The sequence below is a fragment of the Rhizophagus irregularis genome, chromosome 30, assembly GCF_026210795.1.
Source record: "Rhizophagus irregularis chromosome 30, complete sequence".
In the NCBI taxonomy this organism is placed as follows: Eukaryota; Fungi; Glomeromycota; class Glomeromycetes; order Glomerales; family Glomeraceae; genus Rhizophagus; species Rhizophagus irregularis.
Window position 1 is genome coordinate 602780 of NC_089458.1, and position 26951 is coordinate 629730.

General features: G+C 26.5%; 7 protein-coding genes across 7 annotated transcripts; 2 read left to right on the forward strand and 5 right to left on the reverse strand.

The window, feature by feature from the left end:
* Positions 1 to 260: 260 nt before the first annotated feature.
* On the reverse strand, positions 261 to 6170 carry OCT59_021547 (uncharacterized protein). Its single transcript, XM_066146596.1, has 20 exons — positions 6085 to 6170; positions 5871 to 5994; positions 5557 to 5771; positions 5095 to 5478; positions 4690 to 4995; positions 4488 to 4615; positions 4296 to 4404; positions 3714 to 4220; positions 3522 to 3635; positions 3376 to 3441; positions 3112 to 3297; positions 2954 to 3034; positions 2725 to 2874; positions 2469 to 2630; positions 2271 to 2400; positions 2018 to 2175; positions 1866 to 1931; positions 1561 to 1794; positions 962 to 1494; positions 261 to 879 (listed from the first exon to the last, which is right to left on the reverse strand). The coding sequence occupies exons 2-20, from the start codon at positions 5959 to 5961 to the stop codon at positions 870 to 872; spliced, it is 3630 nt and encodes a 1209-aa protein (XP_066005717.1). The 5' UTR covers positions 5962 to 5994; positions 6085 to 6170; the 3' UTR covers positions 261 to 869.
* A 96-nt stretch (positions 6171 to 6266) lies between these two features.
* OCT59_021548 (Thioredoxin-like 4A) lies at positions 6267 to 7395 on the forward strand. Its single transcript, XM_025331092.2, has 6 exons — positions 6267 to 6389; positions 6456 to 6526; positions 6600 to 6677; positions 6752 to 6784; positions 6848 to 6946; positions 7043 to 7395. Exons 1-6 carry the CDS (start codon positions 6359 to 6361, stop codon positions 7157 to 7159), a joined length of 429 nt encoding a protein of 142 aa, XP_025182065.1. The 5' UTR covers positions 6267 to 6358; the 3' UTR covers positions 7160 to 7395.
* A 571-nt stretch (positions 7396 to 7966) lies between these two features.
* OCT59_021549 (uncharacterized protein) lies at positions 7967 to 8628 on the reverse strand (the record flags this gene model as incomplete). The annotated part of the gene is made up of 2 exons (XM_066146597.1): positions 7967 to 8225; positions 8411 to 8628. 2 exons carry the CDS (start codon positions 8626 to 8628, stop codon positions 7967 to 7969), a joined length of 477 nt encoding a protein of 158 aa, XP_066005718.1.
* Positions 8629 to 10700: 2072 nt separating this feature from the next.
* On the reverse strand, positions 10701 to 11312 carry OCT59_021550 (uncharacterized protein; the record flags this gene model as incomplete). The annotated part of the gene is made up of 3 exons (XM_066146599.1): positions 10701 to 11004; positions 11075 to 11222; positions 11291 to 11312. 3 exons carry the CDS (start codon positions 11310 to 11312, stop codon positions 10701 to 10703), a joined length of 474 nt encoding a protein of 157 aa, XP_066005719.1.
* An 804-nt stretch (positions 11313 to 12116) lies between these two features.
* On the reverse strand, positions 12117 to 14402 carry OCT59_021551 (uncharacterized protein; the record flags this gene model as incomplete). The annotated part of the gene is made up of 6 exons (XM_066146600.1): positions 12117 to 12236; positions 12366 to 13049; positions 13116 to 13538; positions 13614 to 13835; positions 13912 to 13922; positions 14228 to 14402. The coding sequence occupies 6 exons, from the start codon at positions 14400 to 14402 to the stop codon at positions 12117 to 12119; spliced, it is 1635 nt and encodes a 544-aa protein (XP_066005720.1).
* A 2598-nt stretch (positions 14403 to 17000) lies between these two features.
* OCT59_021552 (uncharacterized protein) lies at positions 17001 to 17402 on the reverse strand (the record flags this gene model as incomplete). Its single annotated transcript, XM_066146601.1, has 1 exon — positions 17001 to 17402. The coding sequence occupies one exon, from the start codon at positions 17400 to 17402 to the stop codon at positions 17001 to 17003; it is 402 nt and encodes a 133-aa protein (XP_066005721.1).
* Positions 17403 to 22795: 5393 nt separating this feature from the next.
* OCT59_021553 (uncharacterized protein) lies at positions 22796 to 24220 on the forward strand (the record flags this gene model as incomplete). Its single annotated transcript, XM_066146602.1, has 4 exons — positions 22796 to 22898; positions 22986 to 23213; positions 23311 to 23661; positions 23836 to 24220. The coding sequence occupies 4 exons, from the start codon at positions 22796 to 22798 to the stop codon at positions 24132 to 24134; spliced, it is 981 nt and encodes a 326-aa protein (XP_066005722.1). The 3' UTR covers positions 24135 to 24220.
* Between the last annotated feature and the right edge of the window lie 2731 nt (positions 24221 to 26951).

Below are 26951 nucleotides of genomic sequence, written 5' to 3' on the forward strand. Positions count from 1 at the left end.
CAAATAAATAAAATATGACATTCAAAACCACCTTTGCTATCTTAAATTTGCAGGGAAGACAAAAATTACGTTATTTTTTAATATTATATGTATTATTGTCATTTGTTTTAAAGGGTGTTACAAATAAGACATGTAACAGGATGTTACATATACATTTATTCTTATAATTAAAACTATTAAAAAAGAGAATTTAAATTAATTCTGGAATAGAAATGACGACTTAAAGGTGACACTGATGTCTGATGGCGAAGAAACATATTGGTAAATTGTAATAAAATTATTTATTTATAATAATAAATACATAAAAAAAAATAATAAATGACGTAATCTAGTTCGACTTCCACAAAAGTTGATTTCAATAAAATCATCAACTATTAATAGATAACATACAAATATTTTTACTTCTAATGTAGTAATGAAACCAAAACTAAACTACCACACGCTATAAAAATGGGAATTAGGAAGCTAAAAAAATATAATTCAGACAAATTGATACGTGAAACAAATACGTAATTATGGGTCTGAAGATTTATAAAGATACAAGCAAATGAATCGAATAAATCATTCGTAAACTATCATCCCTTATTTCCCTTTTTTTGATTGTTTGGTTTACCACACCAAGAAATAATAAAAAACTTTTTTCATGACATGCCCTTATTTTAAGAGAACTAAGGCAAAGAGTGCGAATAATCTTGGTTGGATAGAAGTTTCAAAGCATAATGTTCCATTTTGAAACGATGTATACCGCATGTGGGATGAACCGATAAATTGATTCTTGGGGTAGCGCCTCCTTTTTTTGTGTTATGAAATGGTAATCAACTATGGAATAAAATTCCCATTAGTTATTTTTCAGCAAAATATTAAGAATTTCACCGTCGTCTAAAGCGATAAAGAACGAAACGTCAAAAAGACAATTATATGAAGCGACTTAAAATGAAATGAGATAGAATATTATAAATACCTATCGTTGGAGTAGGCCATACCTCCACCTCCACCGTGATGGTGAAGCATTTTACGACCTTTCTGACCACGACGATTACTTTGATATGTTACTTTCATTCCACTACTAATTAAAGACTGTTCAAGAGCAATTCGTTGATTTTGCTCTTCTCTTTCCTCATAATTTAATACCAACTTCTTGAGCTGTTGTTGCTCTTCACGTTCAGCTTCCTGTTTAGAGCGCGTATTAACTGCTAAAGCACTGTCTGATGGAACTTCCATCGTTTTCCTTCCTTTCTTTGTTAATAAAGTAAACGCAACATTACCATCTAAAAAGTCTGAAACTTTATCAGAACCCTTTAGATACATAGGAATTGCCACATCTAACATGGCGGGTTTACGTTCATATTTACGAGACTCCATACTCTCAGTCATCATTCTGCTGAACTCTCTTTCAAATTCTTCGTCTTCTTCAGTAGGAACTTTCTCCTGTCTATTTGTATGAACAATAAGTTCATCATCTCCTTCGTCGTCGTTGACTTCATCAGTTTCGGGCTATAATAAAAACCATCATATTACCCAATATACAATAAATGAGTTATTGTCTTAGTAAAAACTTACTTCTTCTTCAGCTCCTTCTGCGTCATCACGTTCTCTATCTATTTCTTCATCTTGACCTTCATCATCGTCGTCATCATCTGAAGATGACATTTCGCTTTCTTCCACGCCATCCTCCTGACTTTTTGATGTCCCCTGGGCATCTTGTAAAGCCATATGATTTTCCATAAGCATCTTGTCTACTTCTCCTGCAGCTTCTTCGTATGTTTTATATATGGTTATTCCTGGTCTTAGCATCTAGTAAACACATACGAATTAAGCAACTGGAGAAATCATGCTTATTTAATATAAATTACTTCTTTTTATACCTCAAACAAATCAGCAACCATAAATTCGATGTCCATAGGAAGTCTTTGTTTTGTAAGGATATACATCTGCAAAAAAAAAAAAAAAAAAATGGTTGAAAAAATGTACATAAAAACCACTATTCATATAGTTGGCTCAAGAAGATAAAGTATACCTGAAAGAAAACTAGAAAATCATCCAAACGCTTCATAGAACTACCTCGATCGAAGCACATACCGCATGTGTCGAGCAAGGTACAACACAAACGGATGCGAAAGAAATCAACTGGAGCGTCTAAGTGATTAATACGGTTTGGGGCGGGACGACCAAACTCTAAAAAAAAAAATAAACATTAAATATAGAAAAACCAAAAACTCAAACCCAGAAAGCGTATTACAATAAAAAAAAGAATGGTATATTAAATGTACCGTGACCCAAAGTAGTAATGGAATAAAGAGTTTCAAAAATAACGGCCGATTCTACCATTCGGTAATTATAAAGTTCACCAAGATATTTAACAGTTGCAATACGGCGTTGATTGTGCTTAAAAATGTTTTGCTAGTAAAATGTCAATTTATCATAATTTAGTTTTGCGCACATTATATGTATATAATTCACATACTTACCTCTAAACCGATCCTGATATCCTCAATAACTCTATCAACTAAGGCTACACCAAAATCAGAATGATAACGATGCAAGCCTGAAGCAAGAATAGCCATTAAATGTATGTTACTATATTTAATTTTCCACACCTTGGAGAAACATTTTTCTAAAACCCTGTACACCTATTGTTAAATTTTGTAAATTTTGTAAACAGAATTTACCAAATTATCCAAATTATTTATTTTCATTACAATATCCAAGTAGTAAATTCCTTACTTCTTTATCTTCCCAGTTTAATTTACGAAGCAATTTGAGAATTTTCTCAACAGTTTTCTTGTTAAGGTCAGAATAAACTAGCTTACGAATGTATTGTTCCATAACCGATCGCTCCTTCTTAGCGATCGCGGTTCGGTCAGGTGGATTACACTAGATTTAATGAAAAATAAATATGTAATAAGTTTTAACAAATTATAGGAAAATTCTTGTCTATTTAAAAGTCTTATACCTGGTAATATGCGTTTTCAACCATCAAGAGCTGTCGACTATCAAGATGTTGGACGCTTTTCTTTCTCATCATTATTTCCAACTAAAAAGTGTTGATAAAAGAAAATTAATAATAAAGCATTTACTATGTGCATCAATCTTGTTCAAAAAACTACTTGCCATATTACTCATTCTGGTACTTGTCTCAGGACTTTTAAATAGAAACCTTCCACATGTTTCCAGCAAATTGCAAGCAACATCAATGTTTTGATTCGAAAAATCATCGAGTAATACTTTAAGGCAATGGAAAATTATATGTTGTGGTGTAATTCTGAATTTTGTTAATTCAGAGATATATCGAATATTCTTGAAAATTGTTTTAAAAAAAAACTTTAATAAGTATTCTTACCAAAAAACGCTCTTAATGAGATAAATGAATACAACCTTAATTTTTATTTCGAGAAAATCATTCGTTTTCCTTTTTTGCATGGATTTGAATTCACTTTCCAGCTAATAACATAAATTTTAATAAATGTATTTGCATACATTACTAAACAAAAATGACTTATAGAATTAAAAATGTAACTCACATAATGCAAAACTGCTTCAGTGATGTCTGGATAATGCGGATTAAGCGTTGCAATTAAGCGCGAGTAATAAGGAAGAAGGTCAAGTCTTGTTCGAGGTACTCCTGTTGTTAAAGTCTATATATTTATTATTATAAATTTGAATTATATTCAAAAGTGATAAACAAATAAAGATTATTTATAATAAATTATTACTTTTATCAATTTATTTCTAGATGCCTTGGAATTTAAATAACAAAAATCAACTGCTGCTTGATCAATAAGGTCACGGTTAATCATATTAGGAAGACGTGACAACAAAGAATCAAGTTGGGCCAATGTGCCACTTTTGTTAGTCAATTCGTTATCCGTTTTTGTAGATGGTGAAGCCTGAACATCTTGATCTTTTTCTTTAGCCTCTTCCTCTAAATTTTTCCCATCAACCTCTTGATCCTCATTCGCAATTTTCATATCACCCTTATCATCTTCGCCATTTCTTCTTTTTTCGTCATCAGACTGATTATTTTCAACTTTTTCCTCGTCTTCCTTGTCTTCCTTTTCGAGTATATTAATGGATTCATCTTTCTCAATATCCGCATCATCTTTCTTGCTACTGGACTTGACCTCAAGAAGGACGCCAGGTACCAATGTTTTAAGGTCTATGAGATTCTCGTAAAAACTACGTGCATCTTCATCTTCCCAGATACTGCTGGTAACAATATCCTTAATTAAATAATGAAAATAATTATCAATATTAAGCCGCGTAATTTCCATTGTTAAAACATATAAAATAAAAACCTCTTTCTCGTTGGTAAAAGATCCATCACGTATAATTGTACCACTTATTTTTGTTGTACCCTCATCTTCAGGCAAATCGGGCATCTCAAGATCCAAAGAATCCGCCAAACTATAAAATAAATTTCATATAATACATATTTCAATAACTAAGCAAATGATTTAATTTAAAATGAATAACATATAATTAATTACACTTGAACATTTTGCAAAAACTTATCAAAAGCTTTCACGACTTTTTCGTAATTCTGCTTTGTTTCTTCTGGAATTTCTCCTCGAGTAATATAATATTCGTGGTTGCTACGATCTAATGCCTTGATTTTCTGTTATTCCGTATGAAACCAAATATTAATGCATGCAATACTTTAAAAAAAATACGTTTAAAAATAAATGGTACCTGATGGTCTTCAGTTAAATGTTTTTCCACGCCATTGAAATAACTGACCAATAAAGATTTGAAAAGAGCTCGTTGAGATTCATTCACAATTTGGTTTTCGCTGGCGTTTATGATATCTTTTTCACCATTAACCGATGAGTTGTGACCGTTCACGACTGGGAGTATATCTTCACCGTTTTCATTGGATGCGATAGATGTTTCATCGCGATGACTTTTACGACCGACCGTACCGAGCATTTCCGTGCCAAAGTATTTGATGAAGGATACTGCCAACGGTAAGTTGACATGTTTGTAGTCATGAGAAAGCTGTTCATATTCAAGAAACAGACACTTGTTCAACAATGCCTGGCTCAAATTGGTTATCGACAGTGGAAATCATTTATACAAAGGGAGTATACGACAAACCAAATCTTTCAACACAGTATACATGAAACCTTCCCCGGAAGTCTTTGTCTCTTTGGTCTCTTTCTCTTTGATCGGACCGCTGACGAACCCGGCAACATTTTCTTTGACACCATTCACGCTTCCGGCTCCTACTGCCGCGCTTCCACTATTTGGCGCTGCAATTCCGTCCTCAACATTTCTAAGGACGCCTATCAACCATAATTCACCTGCGATTCTTAACAAAATCCGTTGTTTCGCAATTCGTGCAGACTCCTCTTTTTCACGTTGTTCATGACTAAGAGCTGCAAGCTGTTGTTTACTTTGAGGAGCAAGAGAACGAGCTAACATATGCGTCAAAAATGGGGTAAATGTATCCGGAAATCGCTGATGCAAAGCGGAAATCACCTAAAGGTAGTTGGTTTCAAAAAATTTACATTTCAGATTACATTTCACTAAAATAATTTTAAATAAATCGAAACTTACTTCAACAGTAGCCCAAACATCTGCTGCTGACTTACATTTTTGTAATCCTTCAACCACAGCAACAACCACTTCGGAAATATATTTTTCAAGGGTCAATGTTTTAATATCTTTTAATAGTTGTTGTTGGTGTTCTGCTGATAATTGAGATTTACACTTTTTAATGAACGTGTTGTTCTTTTTTATATTTGAGTCGAGATTTTTGAATGCAGAAGAATCTAATAGCAATTAAAATAATATATACATATGCACATATGACATAATGTAAATAAGGTATAAATCACTTAATAAACCAAGATAACGATTTTTATACACACCAGGTTTCCCTTGTCTCCAGGCTAATAGATTTACATTTCTTAATTCTTGACGTCTTTCGTTTTTTGCTACTGCTTCTGCCTCGGTTTCCATTCCTGTTAGAATTTTTTGTTCCTAAATATTTAACTATGAATAAAATTTGTAAGCAGCTTGGTACGAGTTATTTATTACCGTTTAAGCCTCTATAAAATCAAGAGTGCCTTTTATAATTCTTACCTCTATTGTATTTTGATCCTTTTGAACTTGTTGTTTTGTTTGTTGTTTATCGAAAGTACTTCGGACATTTCAGCGAAAAAGAGAATAAAACTAGGAAATGCGCCGCTAGTACTTAAATACCGAATAAAACGCAGTTTTTTTAAATCGTATATAAAAAGTTATTAAGGCGCAGTTTCACTCCTTGAAAAGTCACATGTAAACTCGTATATTTTTTATAGCTCTGGACAAAAATCATAATCAGATACTGTATTTCTAGACATTAAAAATAAGAAGAATGTCGTATTTTCTTCCTCATTTGACTAATGGTATGTGGTATATTATGTTTAACTCAACTTTATCGGTTATTTAAACATTTGTTTTAATTCTTTCAGGTTGGCAAGTAGATCAAGCTATTCTATCTGAGGAAGATCGTGTAGTTGTTATTAGATTTGGACACGATTGGGTATCCGTTATATTCAGAAATTATGTTGAGACATTAATTTTTATTTCTAATGCCCTTAATATTTAATAATTAGGATCCTACTTGTATGAAAATGGATGAGACTTTATACGGCATTGCAGAAAAAGTAAAAAACTTCGCTGTTATTTACTTGGTAATTATTTTACTTGGATGTTTGTACTATTATTACTTGAGAGAGAAAGATTATTTATATTCTAATTCTTTTAGGTTGATATTACAGAAGTCCCCGATTTCAATAAGGTTTATTTACTTATTTATTTATTTATTTTAATTTCTTGTTCTAACCCATTTTTTCTTTTTTAGATGTATGAACTTTATGATCCTTGCACTGTTATGTTCTTTTTTCGCAATAAACACATCATGATTGATTTGGGAACTGGTAATAATAATAAAATCAATTGGGTTAGTTCTTTTCTATAAATTTGTTTTTTTCCTACAAGGAAAAATGACATGAAATTACGCATATAATATTCTATATTTATCTTCATTTATAATTAGGCTTTGGAAGATAAGCAAGAACTTATAGATATAATAGAGACCGTATACCGTGGTGCAAGAAAAGGAAGAGGGTTGGTTGTTTCACCTAAAGATTATTCAACGAAATATAAATATTAATTAAATTGATAAATATATATTGAGTATATAAGTATATAATTAAATGGATATGTTATTCTAGTACTGAGTATTTAATACAAATAATGGACTTTGGAATTTTCAATTAATTAATTAGATAATCCAATATATATTAAAGAAAAAAATATTGGTATAATGATTGTAATTTTGCCAGGATCATTCAGCATTATAATTATATAAAAACATAAGGAATTGCTGTATTTAGCATCTTAAAGACTAAACCTTTCAATTTTAAATTAAATTATTTAATCTACATATAAATACATTTTGATGATTATTAACTAAATTTTTTATTGCTTATAATTGTGAATTAAATAATTATTAATTAAAATTGTAATAAAATCTTTCATTTATCAAAACCTATCTAATACTAATAAAAGATCTTTTATTCAAGAAATGTGGAATTAATTATATTAAGCTTAATTAAAAGCTGTAAAATAAAATATATAATATACAAATTTTATATATAAAGTCTGTACAAAAATTTTGGTTATATGTGAAATTTTTTTTTTTTTTTTTTGCAAGGTAGTGCAATTCATGAGTTTATTAGTTATATGGAATTACAGATTTTTCTGCTATAAGCATAACTAATCTATTAAAACTTTGAACCAGTTTCCCATCCTATAGATTGCTCCCGTACCCTACCATCACAATATGAAATTCACCTATATCTCTATAGTAGCTATCAGATTATATAGGATCATTATTATCCTATGACTTCAGTATGTGCTTTCACTACCCTCTAAATAAAAAGGAGAATTATATATATATTTATACATCTTGATATTATTATATACCTTCCAAATTATCCTGTATAAACTGATTTATATACTGTCTTATTTTTTCAAGAGAAATTGACCATTGTTCATTATGTTTGAGAATTTTCCTTCCTTTAAAATTATACGTATCACCTTCTATTTGCTGAGTTAAAGTTCGTTCATATGCAATATGTTGATGTGCTGGTATTTTCTTCTTTGGGTCTTTTTTCTTGATTCCTCTTGTGCATTCCCATTCTGTTACTTGGTTGCAACATGGTTGCCAAATGATTCTATAAAATTCATTAATAAAAATTTCTAAAAACAGAGTAGTAATTGTTAGTGTAGCTTTACAATGGATTTGAGTTTTCTATATTTTTCTTTTGGAAAGAAGTTCCTTAATATCAAATGTATAAAAGGAATAGGTAATTCCTGATTTGAACCTATAATATAAACAAAAAAATTCCTGTTCCATGACATTGATTGTTGTATATCCTCTTGATTTAATTGAAGATAATTCTCTTGTGAAAGCAAATCTTTGAGTATTTGTTTACATTCGTATCTAGTGTTGTTAGCCACCGTCAGCCACTTGTCTTTGAGTTGTTGACAATAGATTATATGATCATCATCTTCATTTTTTTCAAGATACATCCTGCACTTTACATCTCCATATAAATCATATTTCCTTTCTTTCATAATCTTTAAAGTTGGTAGTAAATTGTTTATGAGTTTCAAGTGTTTGATGAATCTGTTGTTATTATATGTGAAATTTTAAATACATTGAATTTCTAATTCTAAATATAATTATATAAATTAATTATTATATATCTTTTAAAATAAATTAAAAAATGTAAAATTATAAAGATTTTAATAATAAAAATAAAACTTTAAAATATTATTATAAATTAATATTACTGTATAATGTAAGTCATAATACTTTTTATATATAGTATTCCCTTTTTTTTTGAAAAAATATCTATTTTCTTTTAATTTTATTATTTAAGAGTAGGATATATATTAATTATTTTAATTAGTAATTTGCTATTTAAAAGGTAACATAATTTTTAAACCAATTTCAAATATACAGTATTATAAAAAATTTTTTGCATTCTTTTTTAAAGATTTTTAGTTTTATTTATTACAAGATATTTTTATGTTATTTAATTATTTTATGTTTAAAATCATAGAAATAAAACTCTATAATTTTCAAATGAACTGAGTTTTTTTAAATGAAAAAAATAATATTTATAAAAAATGGGAAGAAATATATAATTTGTATAAAAATACTTTAATTTGTTAACAAATCTACAAATAAATATTATTCAATGCATATTTTATTATATTTTATGCTTTTAATTATCAAATATAATGCCTTTTAATATTTCTTGATATATTAATAAATTATTTTTATAATGTTTTATATGATAATAAAAAAGAAATAGCAATGAATAATTGGATACAAATAATAGTTGCAATATTTGCATTTAAAATGAAAATAAACTTAAATAATATATAAATGGTAATTCATATGAAATATCAATAAATATAAGTATATATATAATTATATATATATTTGATAAACTAATATTTTTTTACTTTTTAATAATATTTTAATATTATTTACACTTTTATAGCTGATCTTATTTAAGAAGTAAAATGTGTGAAATATAATAAATAAAAATACAGTAATTTATTTTATTTTTTATAGTAAAAAGAATATTTGTATAAATTACTCTATAATAACAAAGTATTGAGGTAAATATTTTTTATATATACCGTATTTTATGATAAGTAAACATCCTTTAAAAATAAATACTCATAGCCAGAATTATGGTGATTTTAGCCAGAATTATAAGGATATTGACTGGCATCAAGTGCAAAAAAAGGGTGCTTATATATCGCAAAATATGATATTTATTAATAATAAAATAAATATATATTAAAAAATAACTAATTTATTTAATTGAAATACTGTATAAATAGTACATCTATTATTGCAAATATTGAGTAAAAATTAATTAATAAACTTAAATATGCTACTAGAAAAATTTTTGAAGTTTTCTATTATTATAACTTATAGTATAAATAATTAAATATCATTAACAACTAATTTAGCAATATTAAGTATAGCTAAATGAATAAAAGCTACTTACATATAATAATTGTATTAATCAAATTGCTAATAAGCTAAAATTATTTAATAGTAAAAAAGAAATAATAAATAATAAAATATCTTATATAAATAGATAAACAAATTAGTTCAAATGATAATACAGTATGTTAAATATATTTAGAGATAATAAAACTGCAAAAATAAAACAAAAAAACTGGAATACTTTACCTGTATATTTAACTAAAAAAAAAAGGTATTGAAATTTAAAGATTTAATTGCCGATCTGCATGTGATCGATAGAATTTCCATAGTAAAATGTGGCACAATTTTCATATATAACGATGTCGATCATCAATTTGTATTACAATAAAACAATGATTATATGTTATACAATTGCGTAATTTACAACAATTATTGTGCGACAGGGATCTTAAAAATTCAAATTCGCTAAAAAAAAAAGTTATTATATCACAGCTCATGAAGTTTTATATAGGAAAAAAGAAGATTTCATAATAGTTTATTGGTATAGCCTGCTAATTTCTGTTTTGACAAAATACCTAATAAAGGGTTTTTAACCTTTTTTTTGCGTTTATTAGGCCATATTTGAATAGTACTGCCTTGACAGCTGTTACGCTTTGGCTATTTTCCATGTTTTCTACCAGCGCTTTTTCTGACGCTTCTTCTTAAAATTAGCACTATACCTTCCTATCCACCCCTTGATAGTTTTCACTGTTGGTATTTCTTCCAAGGTTAATTCTCCTTCTTCAGCCAATTCTTTTAAGCAGGTATGCATATTTTCAGGTGAATAATGATCTGCTGCTTTTAGATTTCTGGCTAAAAAAAATCCTTGTAAATACTGAACAACTTTTTTTGATATACGTTTTCCTCCACCCTTATTACCAAGTTTTAGGTTTTCTTTTAAGGCCCATCCTTTGCTGAGAGGAAATTCTTGATCAAGACTATGAATTTTGTTATTTAGTATTTTAGCGTTCCTAGAATAAAAACAAATATATTCGTAATGATATTTACCCTACAGTTTCGCATAATATATATAGTATTAGTATAATTGGTATGTTGTAACTATTTTTTTTAGTATATTTACTACCTGATTTATTGTTTTCTGCTGTGATTTCCTTTGTTATTTCATTATCTTCATTAATTTCATTTATCCTCCTATCTGAATAGATAATTATTTGTTTATCATGATTTTAAGATTGTTAGCAATGAAATATGAGTTTATATAACCTGTTTTTTTGGGAATTGGCATTATCCAAGGGGTGCTTGATTTAGTTGGATCTGAGGCGGTTGGAGATAGTCAGACTGTACTATAGAGATTATCAATTTGCGCAGGAGAGAAATCATTCCATTTGCCAATATGGGGAAGAGAGCGCGCACGAATATATCCAGCAAATTGACCTGTTATTGGCCAGTTCCACTCGAACCATTTTGAGATGCCAGGTATAGTTTTAGGTTTTTTTCATTAGTGTTTTTTGATTTTTGGTTATTCCTATTATGGTCAAGAATATGTATATTGAAATTTTTTTTTTATGATTTTTTCAGGACTTATTAACGTCCTATATTTTTCATTTTACATTTTTTCAACTATATCAGATACTTTTTAGATAGTTTTGACTAAGTAGTTCGTCCTATTATTTTTTTTAACTTTTGTGTAATATTTTTTATTTATGATTACCGATAACCTCATTGTTTTTTTTACTAAACATTGTTATATTTTTTTATTTATGATTACCGATAACCTTATTTTTTTCTTCATGTTGTTATATTTTTTTATTGATGATTACTGATAAACATTTTTTTTTACAAAAAAATTTCAAAATAAAATTTACAGCATTGATCGCAAGCATGATTACAAACACAAGCGTGTAACTAATTATAAATATATATTGTTCTATAATCTATTGTTCTATAATCAATTATTATACTATAAATCTATTGTTCTATAATCAATTATTATTCTATAAATCTATTGTTCTATAACTCTATAAATTTTATTGTTTTAATGAAAATACACTTACCCCGAATTTTCTTGATCTACTAATATCTCTATATTTCAGTTTGGTTCTATATGTGATACCGATGTTCCACTTAGATCTTGAAGTGCAGTCTCAATATTTTCCCTTTCGGTAAGATCACATCCAACTCTAATATACCTTTTTATAGCATGTTCTATCTGTAATAATTTGACTTAAAATCAGAAAAAATATAAAAAAACAATAATCAAATATATACTTACTGTTGCATGATGGGAGTCAACAGTTGTCTTCGCCTCCCCTGGTTCAAGAAAAATCTATCCACGGACTTCTATATTATACCAGTCATACCAGTGACTAATAATTGTCATTAATTCAGAGTTGTGATAATGTTCTCCATTATCTGAAATAATCTTAATCCAAAGTGGTTTAGGATCCATTGTTGTGAATACTGATTCAAAACAAGACGCTGTAAACCAAGCATCTTGCTTGGTATCGGCACTCCAATGATCATAAGCTTGGACATCTAATTCTTCATAATTATTTTTGTTTTTTTGAAACACCAGAGTGGTATGGAGTGTCCACCCACGCTTCCCAAAGAATTCACTTTTAGTTTCTCGAGATGTTGCAGGCAAAATCCGCATTTTGTAATCAACTACTATAATAGCACCATAATTATCTAATTCACGTAAGGTAGAATTAAATTGAGCATTTAGATATGCTTTACGGGTTTGATGTGCTAAATAACACACTAGTTGTTCTTGATATTCTAAGAGTTTAGGATGGTGGATGGGATCAAGACGATTAGTAAGATCCTTAAATAAAGTGAAAATCTCGTCACATTCTTGGCATCGTGAAACATGTTGATGCATGCATTCTCTGAATGCAAATAATAAACAATGATTAATACAATCTACATGATCTGCTGTACCATCTTCATTTACAAATAACTCCCTTTCATAATTTCTCTTTAAATGATGATGTAAACATTCTAATTTATGAATTAACTGATCCTACAATGAAATTATATGTAAGTATGATTAGATTAACAAAAATATTAAAATTAAACTAATACTAACCCTTTGAATTTTATTAGAAAAATTTATGGTTACCAATTCAATCAAATTTTCAAAAGGTTGATAGCCATAATCATTACATGTAATACATAACCCTCCTAAATCTTCTCTATATTTGAAACGGCTGTTTTGTAAGCAAGACATAAAAGAAATACGTTTTATTCCATTAGGATAAATGGCAGAAAATTTTTCCCAAAGAGCACTTTTTTGGTCTTTCAGGTAAAGTACCGGCATTTGTGTTTTTGCATCCATTTTATAGGAACTCATATTTACGTTTGCTTTATCTGCAAAAAACAGTTGGAATTCTTTTTCTTTAACTTCAGACATTTTTGAACGAACAATAATTGGTTTTTCTAACGCGGGGCATCCAGCAGGTCCATTAATTCTGGAATGTTTTCGTGCCATGCTAACTGAATTAGGTGAAACCTATAATAATAGTGAGAGGTAAGTTATTATACGCATATTTTTTATACTTCATCAGAATTTTGCATTTTACATTACTTCTAATTGCTCAATTATTTCTTTATATGTAAAATTTTCAGCAATTATTAATAATATACGTATTTTTCCATCTATTCCTTTAGAATTTGCATTATAGCTATTACGAAAACAGTTCCATAATGTATTAGCCTGTGAATTTACATTCAAAAGACCTTCTTCATATAGTTTAGCAATTGTTTTACGATCTTTTTCAGGATTAGGCGCATTTGTCCAAAACTCATTCTATAAATATGCATAATATTAATTATACAATTTTTTAATATCAATATAATTACATCAAATATGTATTTATACTTACACAAGAAACATCTTTATTATACAGAGTGATATTTATACATCCTATATAAGGTTGCTTGCCGAAACCTAGGGGTTTAGTCAAGATGGCGTTTTACCGAAAAGCAAAATTCTGCCAAAACTATATTAAAGTTATATTAAAAAACTGGCAAAACTTTGGAGAAAGGCGAAACTGCCGAAACTTATTATAAATGCCGAAACTGCTGAAACTCTGCCGAAACTATAATAAATCTATAGTAAAATTTTGATGAAACTAATCGTAGGATTTTGAAGAGGTTTAGACAAGCAACCTTAAATTCCTGTAGTACGAAGCATCATACGCCATGCATGTAATTCTCTTTCTTGAAATTTATAATCCAAATCATATATTTCACAAAAATGAGTATATAATTTAATAATATGACTCTTTTGTTGCATCCAATTTTGAAACACTTGACGCCATTCAACTGATCTTCTAATATTTCTTTTTAAATACAACTCATATAAATGTTTCATTATTATCTCATTATTCCAATCTGTAAGCATACATTGATTAGGTAATTGGCATGAACCAAGTTCTTGACGTGCTTGGTTTATTTTATCTAAAGTTATAGAATGATTTATAACGAATAAAGTATCACCTAAAATAGACGTTAAAACCCCAGTTTTATTTCAAACAGCATTAGGTGAAATGTCTTTGTATTCAGCAACAATTTGACTGTTTTGGTAAATTGTAATTACAAAAAAATTTTTATCAATATGCTGATAAAAAACTGATTGTATCTTTCTTATATTTATTTTGGAATAATGATGCGCATAGGGTGTCAGGATGGGTTAATCGCAATTTTATCATGATTTTGGCAATTTTTTTGCGATTTTATCACGGTCACGATTTTTAACAAAAATTTGCGATTTTCACGACTTTTTAATTTGATTGGATAATCTTTATTGATTTCAATTGGACGATCAATAAAATCTTTTTTTTTAGCCGAAAAAATTTCTAATCCTAACCATTTTTGTTCTAATTTTTTTTCTATAAAAATGGTTGCTCCACATGTACGTTTGTCACAAAGTGCAAAGTATCGAGAGAATTATATTGTACAAGGCAATGTGCTGTGGTGTCGATTTTGCAATACAGGAGTTGAACATAAAAGAAAAGATACTGTAGATAAACATCTTCATACAGTAAAACACCTTAAGAATAAAACTACCGATATTAATTCACCAATTCAAAGAACTATACTATCATTTGAAAATACAATAAGTGAAAGAGAAAGAGTTAATACTGATGTAGTGGCTGCTTTCACATCTGCAGATATTCCTTTAGAGAAGATTGAAAAATTAAAACCATTTTTACTAAAATATTGTAAAAACGGTATGAATTTTATATTTTAAATTAAACTAACTTTACTTTATTACAATAATTTACTTATATAATTATTTCCATTTGCATTTTTATTTTTATAGGAGGCTTAATTACTGGAGCAAATCAGCTTCGTGAAAAATATCTTCCATTATCGTATGAAATAGAATTTCAAAAATTGAAGACAGTTATAGTTAACAAAAGTATTTGCTTAACAATTGATGAGACTACTGACCATTGTGGTCGTCACGCTGTTAATATTTTATTTAGTTTTGATAACCAAACTAAATTAGCTAGAACAAATTTTATACCTAATGTTAATGCCTCAATGATTTCTCAATTTGTTATAGATATAATTCATCTATATAATATTCCCTATCAAAACGTTATTTTTTTTATATCTGACAATGCTTCATATATGAAATTGGCATATTCCCATTTATCTCCTTTTTTACCAAAAATGAAACACAATTGTTGCCTGACACACATCCTTAATCTAATTTGTGAAACTTGGATTGATTTTCAAAAATTTGAATTAGTTGACAGATTGGTTTCTAATTTCAAAGCAATTTTTGTTTATAATTCACAAAGAAAAATTCGTTGGAAGGAGCATTTACTGCGAAATAATGTTGAATCTCCTACTTTAGCTCCATTACCTGTGAAAACGCGGTGGAACTCCTGGTTTTCATTTTTATATTGGATCAAACCTATATATCCTCATGTAATTACATTTATTAATACAGAATATTCTATCAATCATGATTCAAAAGCTATCCGGTATCCTCAGACTTTTTGTGAACATCATGATCATGTTTCATATGTTGAAATTTTTATATTTTTTATTACATACAATTGTGGCAGGTAAGAAAATAAATTATTAGCTATAACTTCATTAATTTTATTATACTTATCATTTATTAAATTTTATTCAGATTGTTTAATGATTTGGAATTCTTTAAAATACGAAACAAAGCTATAGCTCTTTTTGTTTATTCACGAATAATAAATCTTCAAGCTTTTCTTTCATCAGGAAGAAGGAATCCTCCAGTTTCAAATGAAATAGAACAAATTTTTAATGAAAGAAATTATGATAGAGAACCATTTATCTCATTATTTTCTTTTAAGGCTTTGTGTTGGCTTTATGAAAAGTGTGAAAAACATATATCTAATCATCCAGCTTTACCATTATTTAGAGCGATACAATGCTTTGATCCAAGATTTATTCAGTCCAATACGGCACATCATAATATGGGAGACTATAGAATTATTGAAGAATTTCAATTTCCTATGGATATTTTAATACAAGAATGGGGTATTTACTGTGGATTAAATGAATCTGTTGAAGAATTTGAAAATTTAGATGTATATTGGCGAGGTAAATCACATTTATTACCAGAACTTAGTTCATTAGCTTTGAGATATATATGGTTACCAGTATCTGGTGTGGATATTGAACGTAGTTTTTCTAGTTACAAAAGTATATTATCGGATAGAAGAGTGGCACTTAAAGAAGAAAGCATTAAAATGCTTAATTTTCTTTATTTTAATCTGAATGGTAATATTGATATTAATTTGCTAGTTAGGGAATAGTTTATAGATGAAATTTTTGTAAAGACGAAAAATTGTAAATAAAATAATAAAAATAAAAATTGTAAGTTTTTTAATGTTAATTCTGGTCGAAATTATGTTAATTTCGGCCAAAATTATAATCGCGATTTTCGCGATAAAATCGTGAAAATCACACGCGATTTTTAGACTATCACGACAACCCATCCTGGACACCCTAATGCCGCATAATTATGTCCAACTTTATTTGTATTTGATATTGTAATTTTACCAAGACAACTAACAAAAACTGTTATATTTTCTAATTCAATAATAAAAGGACGAAATGTAATTCCTTTTAATAATTTTTGAGCTGTTTCAGGTTGGTCTAAACCTAAATAAGAAAGTCCTGCATATTTCATTTTACTGCCAAAGATAGATTGATAAACAGAAGTAATAGCTGCGAAGACTTCGTACTTAATACCACTACTTTGTCCTCTTCCTTCACATATATAACCAGGCTGTAAAAAACTATGGACATTATGAAGTTCTGGCACAATACTGCCAGTTGCAACAAGTTTTCCTGGAGTAATATGAGATTTTGACATTTATTTATTATGGGAAAAAAGAGATTTCTAGACGAGTTTTTTTTTATTATTAAACATAACGCCAAAATTTACTATATTTATTCTATCGATCACATGCAGATCGGCAATTAATTCATTTTGTTTTAACTAATTTAGTTATTCATGGTTTAATTAAAAAGATATTATATTTGCAAAAACTAATTAAAAGTAGTAAAGTTTTATATAGCAATATTATTATAAAGGGTATAATATTAGATATACAAGTCAATGTTAACATGTAAACTTAATTTTATTTTATTAAATAAAATAAAATTATATATAATATAGTATTCTGTACTAGAGTTTGGAACTGAATGCACCATCCAGTTTTTAAACCGATTTCATCTATTTTTTTATGATTCAGTTCAATTCAGATTCATTCTAAAAAAACTGGTTTGCGTTTAAAGTAAGTGCAACCGGGTGCTCAACCTGGTGTGATATCAAAACTTTATAGTGCTAGCCCAAATTACGAAATTATAAATCATGTGATACCAGGTAAATAGTTTAGCCATTGGGATTTTTATCAGTTATAGAAAATTATGCTACACAAATTCTGGAATTGTGTTACATAAGTTTTGTAATTCTGGCCAAAATTATAAACTCGACCAATTATATGCTGATCACATTTAATTCTGGTCAAAATTATAGTGTACCATTAAGGTTACTGGAGAAACTAGGGGTTTTGGCAAGTTGGCGAAATGCCAAAATAGCGAAACTTTGCCAAAACTATATGAAAGTCTTATTAAAAAGTTGGCAAAACTCTAGAGAAAAGCGAAACCTGACGAAACTTATAATAAATACTGAAACTGCCAAAATCTTGCCGAAACTATAATAAAACTATAGTAAAATCTTGGAGAAACTAATCGTAAAATTTTGGAGAGGTTTAGGCAGGTAACCTTATGTACTGTACACTTGATAAATTCATGCGGGTTGTCGGCAAATAGAATTTTGTAATTTGTCACGTATTCCATACATTTTGAAATTAGTGTAAGCTGGATGCAAAAATGGAAACTCTAATCCAAGATGTAAATCATAGTAGAATTCCATAAGTTAGTTCAACAAATATCTGTTCAATCCGTTCAATCCGTTTAATTCTTTTTTCTTAAAAACATAATTTAAATTTATTGTTTATAGTTTATTATTTAGTAATGTAAAATTTATTTATTTATTTATTTATTTTTTAATGATTTATATATACTTTATTGATATGTAGTTTATATACCATACAAACAAATTATCATAAGCTATATCCACCCAGTAGAATGTAATCATCAAAATATGGATAAGAATAAATATAAAATAAAAATAATTAGTATTATGTCTATTAATTATAGAATAAAAATAATTAATATTATATCTATTGAATATACTATTATAGAAATTGTTATTATTATTATATTATTTTAAAATTTATTTATTAATTTGAACCAAATAAAATTATTATATTACTTAAAATAAACCCAACCCTAAGGTTGCTTGCCGAAACCTAGGGGTTTATTAGGCAAGATGGCGTTTTGCCGAAAAGCGAAATTTTGCCGAAACTATATTAAAATTATATTAAAAAACTGGTGAAACTTTGGAGAAAGGCGAAACTACCGAAACTTATTATAAATGCTGAAACTGCCGAAACTCTGCCGAAACTATAATAAATCTATAGTAAAATTTTGATGAAACTAATCGTAGGATTTTGAAGAGGTTTAGACAAATAACCTTACCCAACCCACATACTTACCAGGACCCCGAACAATACTGATATAACTCACAAATGGATTTGCGTAGAGTTTATATGAGATTAATTTTTAAACCAATAAATTGAGTTTGCGTAAATCAGTCTAATTTTGGATTAACTCATAAATTATATTTGCGTAGAATTAACTAAAATAAAAACTAAGAGTTTAGAGATGCGTAGTATCGATCATTTTTTAATAATATTTAAATCAGTCATAATTTTTTATTTTTATTTTTTATTTATTCCTAAACTATTACAATTGTTCCTGATAGTTTCTAAAAGTAATATACAATATGTATTTACTATTTAGATAAAATCATATTTGTTCTGATTATATTGAAATTACATTGAATTCGTTATTCCCACCCCCTTTTAAATACGTCAATACATGATTGTGGGTTTTTATTGTTTACATTAAAGGTAAATTTTCATATTATATGATATTATGAGAGAATTCATGCATGTCAATTACTTAATTCCTGTAGTTTCCCATGCATCTTACATTTCTCATATAAGTCGTTTGCATGTGATAATTTAATAATGTTTGATTTCCCATTACAAGTGAATCATATCAGTCTATACAGATACATTTTTTTATCTAAAACACAGTTAAACACTATTAAAATCGTATTTTAATTATAACAGGCTGGAAATATTCAAAAGAACGTTTGAAGAAGCATCCATTTGTTGCTAAAGTTTTACGTGCTAAAAAAGTTATTTGTATATGTGATGCGGCGATTAAACTTTCAAGAAAATGGAATGAAGATTATATTAATTGTCATACTAGAAGTAAAGGTTGTAAACGAGTTGAAGGTCAAAAAATAATATATGATTATTTTAACGTTACTAATAAAAAATATGATGATGATGATTCTGATGAAGAGTAGGAAGATTAGGATAGTGAAGTTGAGGACCAAGGACGCAATAGATGATGATGATATTATTGGCGTTGATAAGCATAGTAAAGATGACAATTCAAATTTTAATATTGATCTTGATTTTAACGAAAATATTATTGATTTGGCTTCAAATAAAAGAAGAACTTGTAGTGGACTTTATTCTGCTAAAATTTCAGCATATATTGATCGTACTCCTGCAAATTTTGGTGGTTCTCGTTGTGTAGAAGTAATTGCAAAGGAAATGTGGGCAAATAGATTTAAAAAAGGATTTTCTAGAAAGAAACTTAATTATAAAGAAAAAAGAATTCTCAATCGTCAGATTTATGCTGAAAGTCAATGGTTTATTGATCGGCAAAGTAATTATAAATAAAATTTTAATGTTTTTAACTTTTTGTATCATTTACTTACATTTATAACTTATTTATTTTATATTATTATATCATATTTTAGGCGATTCTGTACGTGCTAAAGAATGTAACAGATATGTTGATAAAAATTGTCATGATAAAATCTGTTATACGGCATATTTATTATTATGTTCGAATACTCTATTAGCAAATCGGATTATTGTACCAACACCAAAACTTTAAAATATAAAACACACTCCTTTATTTTGGTTTGAGAGTGATCTGATGAAAAAATATTTGCAAAATGCTAATTTGCTTCAGGTTTGGCATATTATCAAAGAAAATAGTTTACCTAATGATTCGAATATATGGCTTACTCTAGCTGATAAAGCAATGAGAGGTGTTTTTAATGATAAACCTGTATTCACTGGACTACACACGTCAAATGACCAAAAACAGGCAAAAAAAATGGCTAGAATTGCATAAACTATTCGCAAATTTATATAAACTATTTACAAATAGTATAGGTTAATTCGCAAATAGCCAAAAACAGCCAAAAATAGCCAAAAATAACCAAAAATAGTCACTGCTTTTCGCGCCATTTTTTTGCCGATTTTTAGCATTTCGACCTGTGCTATGTCATGTAATAGTTCAAGTATGTTTACGAAAAGAAAATAGCTTGGGTATGCAAAACCTAAAATATTCAGAAGAGTTTACAAATTTTCTCGTAATCTTAACTAGTTTTAGCAACTGGGCTTTAGAACTTTTTCAGCAAAATTTGGAGGAACGAACTATTTAAAACATTAGGTATTTTGTAAATTCTTTTAATTTTGATTAACAAATTTATAATAAATTTTTATTAATATACTTTATTTAATAAAGATAATTAAGAAAGAATGAAATTGATTATCTTACCGACCCAGATCTTTGTTATAAAAATATTGACAGATTTAAGCGATTAATTGATACTTTGCATTATGAAGGTCTTATCTCTGCAATGACCGATAATACGAAGTTAAAACCTGGTCTTCATTATTCATTACAATTTGGCTGTATTATTGGATTGATATTAGATAATAGCGAAACAAAAATTACTGATTATGATCAAATTCCTTAAATAGTTAATAAAACAAAAAATGAAAATGCTATTGCTAATAATGGTTGAACATATATTTTACAAGTAAGTTATATTATTAATTTTCTATTTATATATTAATATTACTAAGAATTAATTTGATATGTTGAATTTAGGTTCCACTGCCTAAATTTCTGCCAGTAGTTATTGCATTGATTCTGAATAATGGTTCTGATAGAGCAGTTGCAATTGCTGATCTTCACCGAAAACTTTTAATGGATATTGCACCTCAATTAAACTTACATATTTTAAGTATCAGTTCTGATGGTGCATTAGTTGAATTTCAAGTACAAATAATGATTCAAAGTATGGCAACAAATGAGAGGTTACAACTGATTGATACAAGATTTGATATAATTTTTAGTTGTCTGATTTTACCATCAGTTGGACCTGTTGTAAGAATTCAAGATCCGAAGCACAGTAAAAAAACTTGTCAAAATGTAATAATGTCAGGTGCACGAGTTCTATCACTTGGAAGATCAATGGCATATTTTGAACATTTTTTAATGAATGTCTGGACTCTATAATGTATAAACAAGATGTTGTGAAACTTGGATGGTGCCGCGTATAGGGCTTTTTGTTCATCAAATTTAAGAATTATATATTCGCAACATTTAGAAAATCCCAATGATGAAGAAATGTGTGGATTTTTCATTTTATTATTTGTTTTTGGTAAGTTTATCTTATCATTAATTTTTAATCATAAATACTCTAACTAAAATTTTATATATTATTAAGATGAATTGATTGATTGTTATCTTAATAGACAAATTAATCCATTAGAGCATATTAAAATGGCGATGACATCCTTTTTTTTCCTTCGTTTTTGGCGTAAACATATATTAAATTTATCAGAAATTTATCCTGATTTCATTAGTTTGAAAAAGAATTTTTTAGCTGATCAAAGTTATTCTATTCTTATATCACTAGCGGAATCGATAGTTCTTTTAGTTAAAGCTCATCGCGAATTTTATTCATCAGTTCCCTTACTTTCATGGATGCATGGTTCTGAAGCTGTTGAGCACTTTTTCGGTGTAGCTCGTCAGATAAATTCTGATTTTACCTATGCCGACCTAATTTATCTTATTCCAAAAATTGCTCAACATTCTAAAGCGTTAAGAAATAATATTATTATATATGAAAAAGAGAAATCAGTTCGTGAAGGTATAATATATCATATTATAAAATTACTTTTACCTTCAATTTAAAATCATTATTAATATAAAAACTTTAATTATCTAGGGTATCACTTTGATTATAATAATATGGATTTAAATATTGAACAGCTTAATATTTTACGTAATTGGCCAACAGATTCTGCTATACGTAGTTGTTTTAAAGATTCTTTTAGTATTGCAGAAGAATTATGTGAACCATTAGGCATAAACGTTCTATCAAAAAATAATTTGGATTTACCTTATGTAGAACCAGTAATTTTAATTTAAAATTGGGTAGACAATGATATTTCAACGAATAGTAGAATGATTGATAAATTAGATGAAAATCTACTTTCAAACGAAAATGATATTTTTATGGCTATTAATATAGCTTCAAAACAAGTTGAATCTCTTTCTTTATTAGATGATGATAACATACTTGAGTTGGATACAACTGACCTTACTAAACAAGTGGACTTGATACAAAATATACAACCTTGTTCATCTTTAATTTCAGTAAATAATGGTATATTAATATATCAAATTTATTTTATTTTATATAAACATTATTTGGATTATCTAACAAAAAATTACATATTTTAATTTAAATATTATTAACTTAGATATTCATTATACTCTTTCGGATGGACAAATAAATTTTATTAAGATGCTAGAAATTTGTACTAAACATGAAGCCTATTTCTCAAGAATATTGGAATGCAAATGTCGTGTTGAACAAATTGCAAAAAATAGTGATTTAATAATAAATCCAAATAAAGCAAGTCATATGGTCGCACATCTCATTAACAATGAAAATCCTGAAACAAGATTTATTACACAACGTGAAAAACGTTGGAAAACAAATAGAAAAACTATGGCGGCAAAACTAGCTCAACAACATAAGGAAGAATTAGCAAGAAATAAAGAATCTAAAAATAAGAAAAAACGAAATGTTAATTCTGTTATTTGCGAAAGTAAGTTTACACATTAATTTATATATTATTATATTATGTTTTATATTAATAACAATTTAATTTTTACAATTCTGAATATTGACTGTGCTAATATCAATACTGACAATCCTTTACTAAAAAATCAATTCGTTATTGCAATTTTTGGTTCAACATTTTGTGTTGAACGTATTGTAGCAATGTATTATTATGAGGTATATAATTACCATGCTTATCATGAAGGAGAGGTAACAGATCTTGACAATTTATCGTATATTACACTTCATGTGTTTTTGCCAATTCATCATAATATCTTTTCCGGTTTAACTATTGAAAAATCAAAAATTTTTACACACCGCCATCCTGATAATATAGTATATTATTTAGCAAATATGGATGTTGTTGTAACTGAAAATTCTTTAAGTTTGAAAGGTTTTGGAAAAATCATATATAATTATTTTAATTGTGAGGAAATAAAGGCGGCAATAGTAGTTTAATAATAGCAATATTCATAGATACTATTAAAATTTAAGGTGTAGAAAACATGTAATAAAAAGCCAAAATAAATGAGATTTTTGCAACTAAGATTTTAAATTTGCGTATTTTACATTATTTTTTAAACTAAGATTTAAGTTTGCGTAGTGTTACTATGAAAAAAAAATGTGTAGAGTTAATAGTAAACACATGCCGATCATTTGTGAGTTATATTAGTATTATTCGGAGCCCTATAATATTAGTATAGTTATTTAATTCTTTACTTAAGTATATTATTAACATTATTCTAATAAATTTGTAAATGTACTGTGGTTATTAAAAAAAAATAATAATAATAATAATCCAAATTAGCTAAAATTCAGTTAGCCAATTTTAAGTTAATTTGTGATCTAATACTAATAATTAAACTTTAATCAATTTTTAACTTAGCAGTTTACTACTATTTACTTAAAATTCAGCTTAAATTTTAACTAAAATTTATTTTGTAAATTATGAAACTAATACTATTATAATATAGAAGTATTACACCAAATTATATGTACTATTATTATTAATATTTATTTTGATAATATTAAGGTAATTATAAAAATTAATTCATTTTTTTTTTTATTTATTAAAAATGATAAAGGAAATTTTAGTTTAATAAATAAAGAAAAAATACTATTTGCAAAATTTATTTAATCATTATTTCATATTTTTATAACTAATGGGAATTTTGGTATTAGAATTGCAAATTTAATAAATATTAATATAAAATTAGAATCTAATGAATTCAAATTTATATTTAAAGTTTATGTATTTTTTATTAAATCTGTTATAATAATATAAATATTAAATTAATAGCTATCTCTTTTTTTGTTTACCAATCAATAATACTTTATTTAGAAGTGAATTTTTTTGTAATATTATTTTTATAGAGATTGGTAGTATGTGCATTTTGATATTTAATAAAATAAAGGATAAAAATATATTAAAATTTATAAAAGTATTATTTTAAACTTTAGGTTTATTATATATTTATAATATATTTTTTATAATCTTAATTATATGTCTAATGATCATTTTTTTATATTCTTAATTTTATATTTAATATGAAAAAATTGGATAATAAATATATTAATATGTTAATAAAGATATAAAAACTTTTAATAATTATTTTAAAAAGGATTTTTTAATAACTTTACATAATAGTTAACAAAATATAAGGTTATTATAACATTTATTATATAATATCCATTTATTAAAAGCCTATATTCTTACTTCTATATAATATATAAAAATCTTACTTATATGTTATATAATCTTCAAATATCTTACCTTTAAAATATTATGCATTATTCCAATAGCATTTGGGATTTTCTACTAGGTTTGAAAATATCCAATTCTATTAATTAGCCAGCTTTTTAAAATAAAATACAATTTTTAATTACTTTTAAAAATAAAATAATTTAAAAAATTTTATTTATTACTTTAACTATATTTTTTCAGATAGTAAACATAATATAAGTTGAACATATAAATAATTATTTTTTTAGTTAAAATTAATTTTCTTTATTTTTTCAGATTATAGATATGAGAATCTGAATATTAAATCAATTTATTTATTAATAAGTTTAATTATATCCTTATTAATTACAAATATAAATATTATATATCATTTATCTGTAATAAAATCAACTAATAATATTTTAATTTATTAATATAATAATAATAATCTTTCTATACTGCATTAATCTGTTCCAAGAAGTTCACTATATTTATTATATAATTTTGATAAAAAGACAATAAATATAAAAGTTTTAAAAAGTATATTTAATTCATCAAACTTAAATTATTATATTGTTATTAAAGATAATATAGTTAGGGATTGGAAGTCAAATAGTCCATTATTAGATATTAAAAAAATTGTTGAAAATTTAATATATATAAATATATCTTAATATCTGGATAAAATACATTAGTCTTTATTAATACCAATTACAATTTCTTTTAGTAAATATATATCCAAAATAAATTTATAAGTAAATTTTTTTTTTTAAAAAAAAAATTATAATTAATTAAATTAATTTTATTCAATTTAATGCATGTTTTATTATATTTAGAGGAATTAATTGAAAAATTTTCTTTAACAAAAAAAAGAATAAAATTTTTTGAGAAATTTTTATTAGATGAACAGAAAGTATTTTTATTACAATTAAAAATTGACTTAACAGAATCAATACTCATTAATATTAATAAATTAGATTATATAAAATGTTATTAATATGATAATAGCCAATGACCTCTAAAAATTCTTTTATCATTTTCTATTAAATCAATAACAAATCCACATAAAAGAAATATTAATTATATTATAAAAAATTTAGATGTTTTGATTAAAAATAAAGAAGTAATTTCAATTTCATAGTTTGGTATAACAAATCATTTTTGAATTCCAGAGATATAGTAAATATAATTATTATTTTTATAAAAAAACTTTTTATTATTTAAATTTTAATGCTTTCTTTTATTATTTAAAAAATTTATTAAATTCCATTTAAAGATAAGTAGGCAATCAATATAAATAAGAATAATCACTATGGTAAATAATATAGGTACATATATAATTTAAATAAGTTTAATAAGTTTTCAAAAATTAAACATTTTTTTTTTCAATTTTTTATTACGTAGTTTTATGATATATATAATATATCACATCTATTTTTAATTCAAAAAAAAAGGAATCTTAAATTGACAATATCATGATTAAAAAAAAACAAAATTTTGAATTGTTATTTCAATTAAAGTTTAATGTTACAATATCATTACTTTGTTAAAAT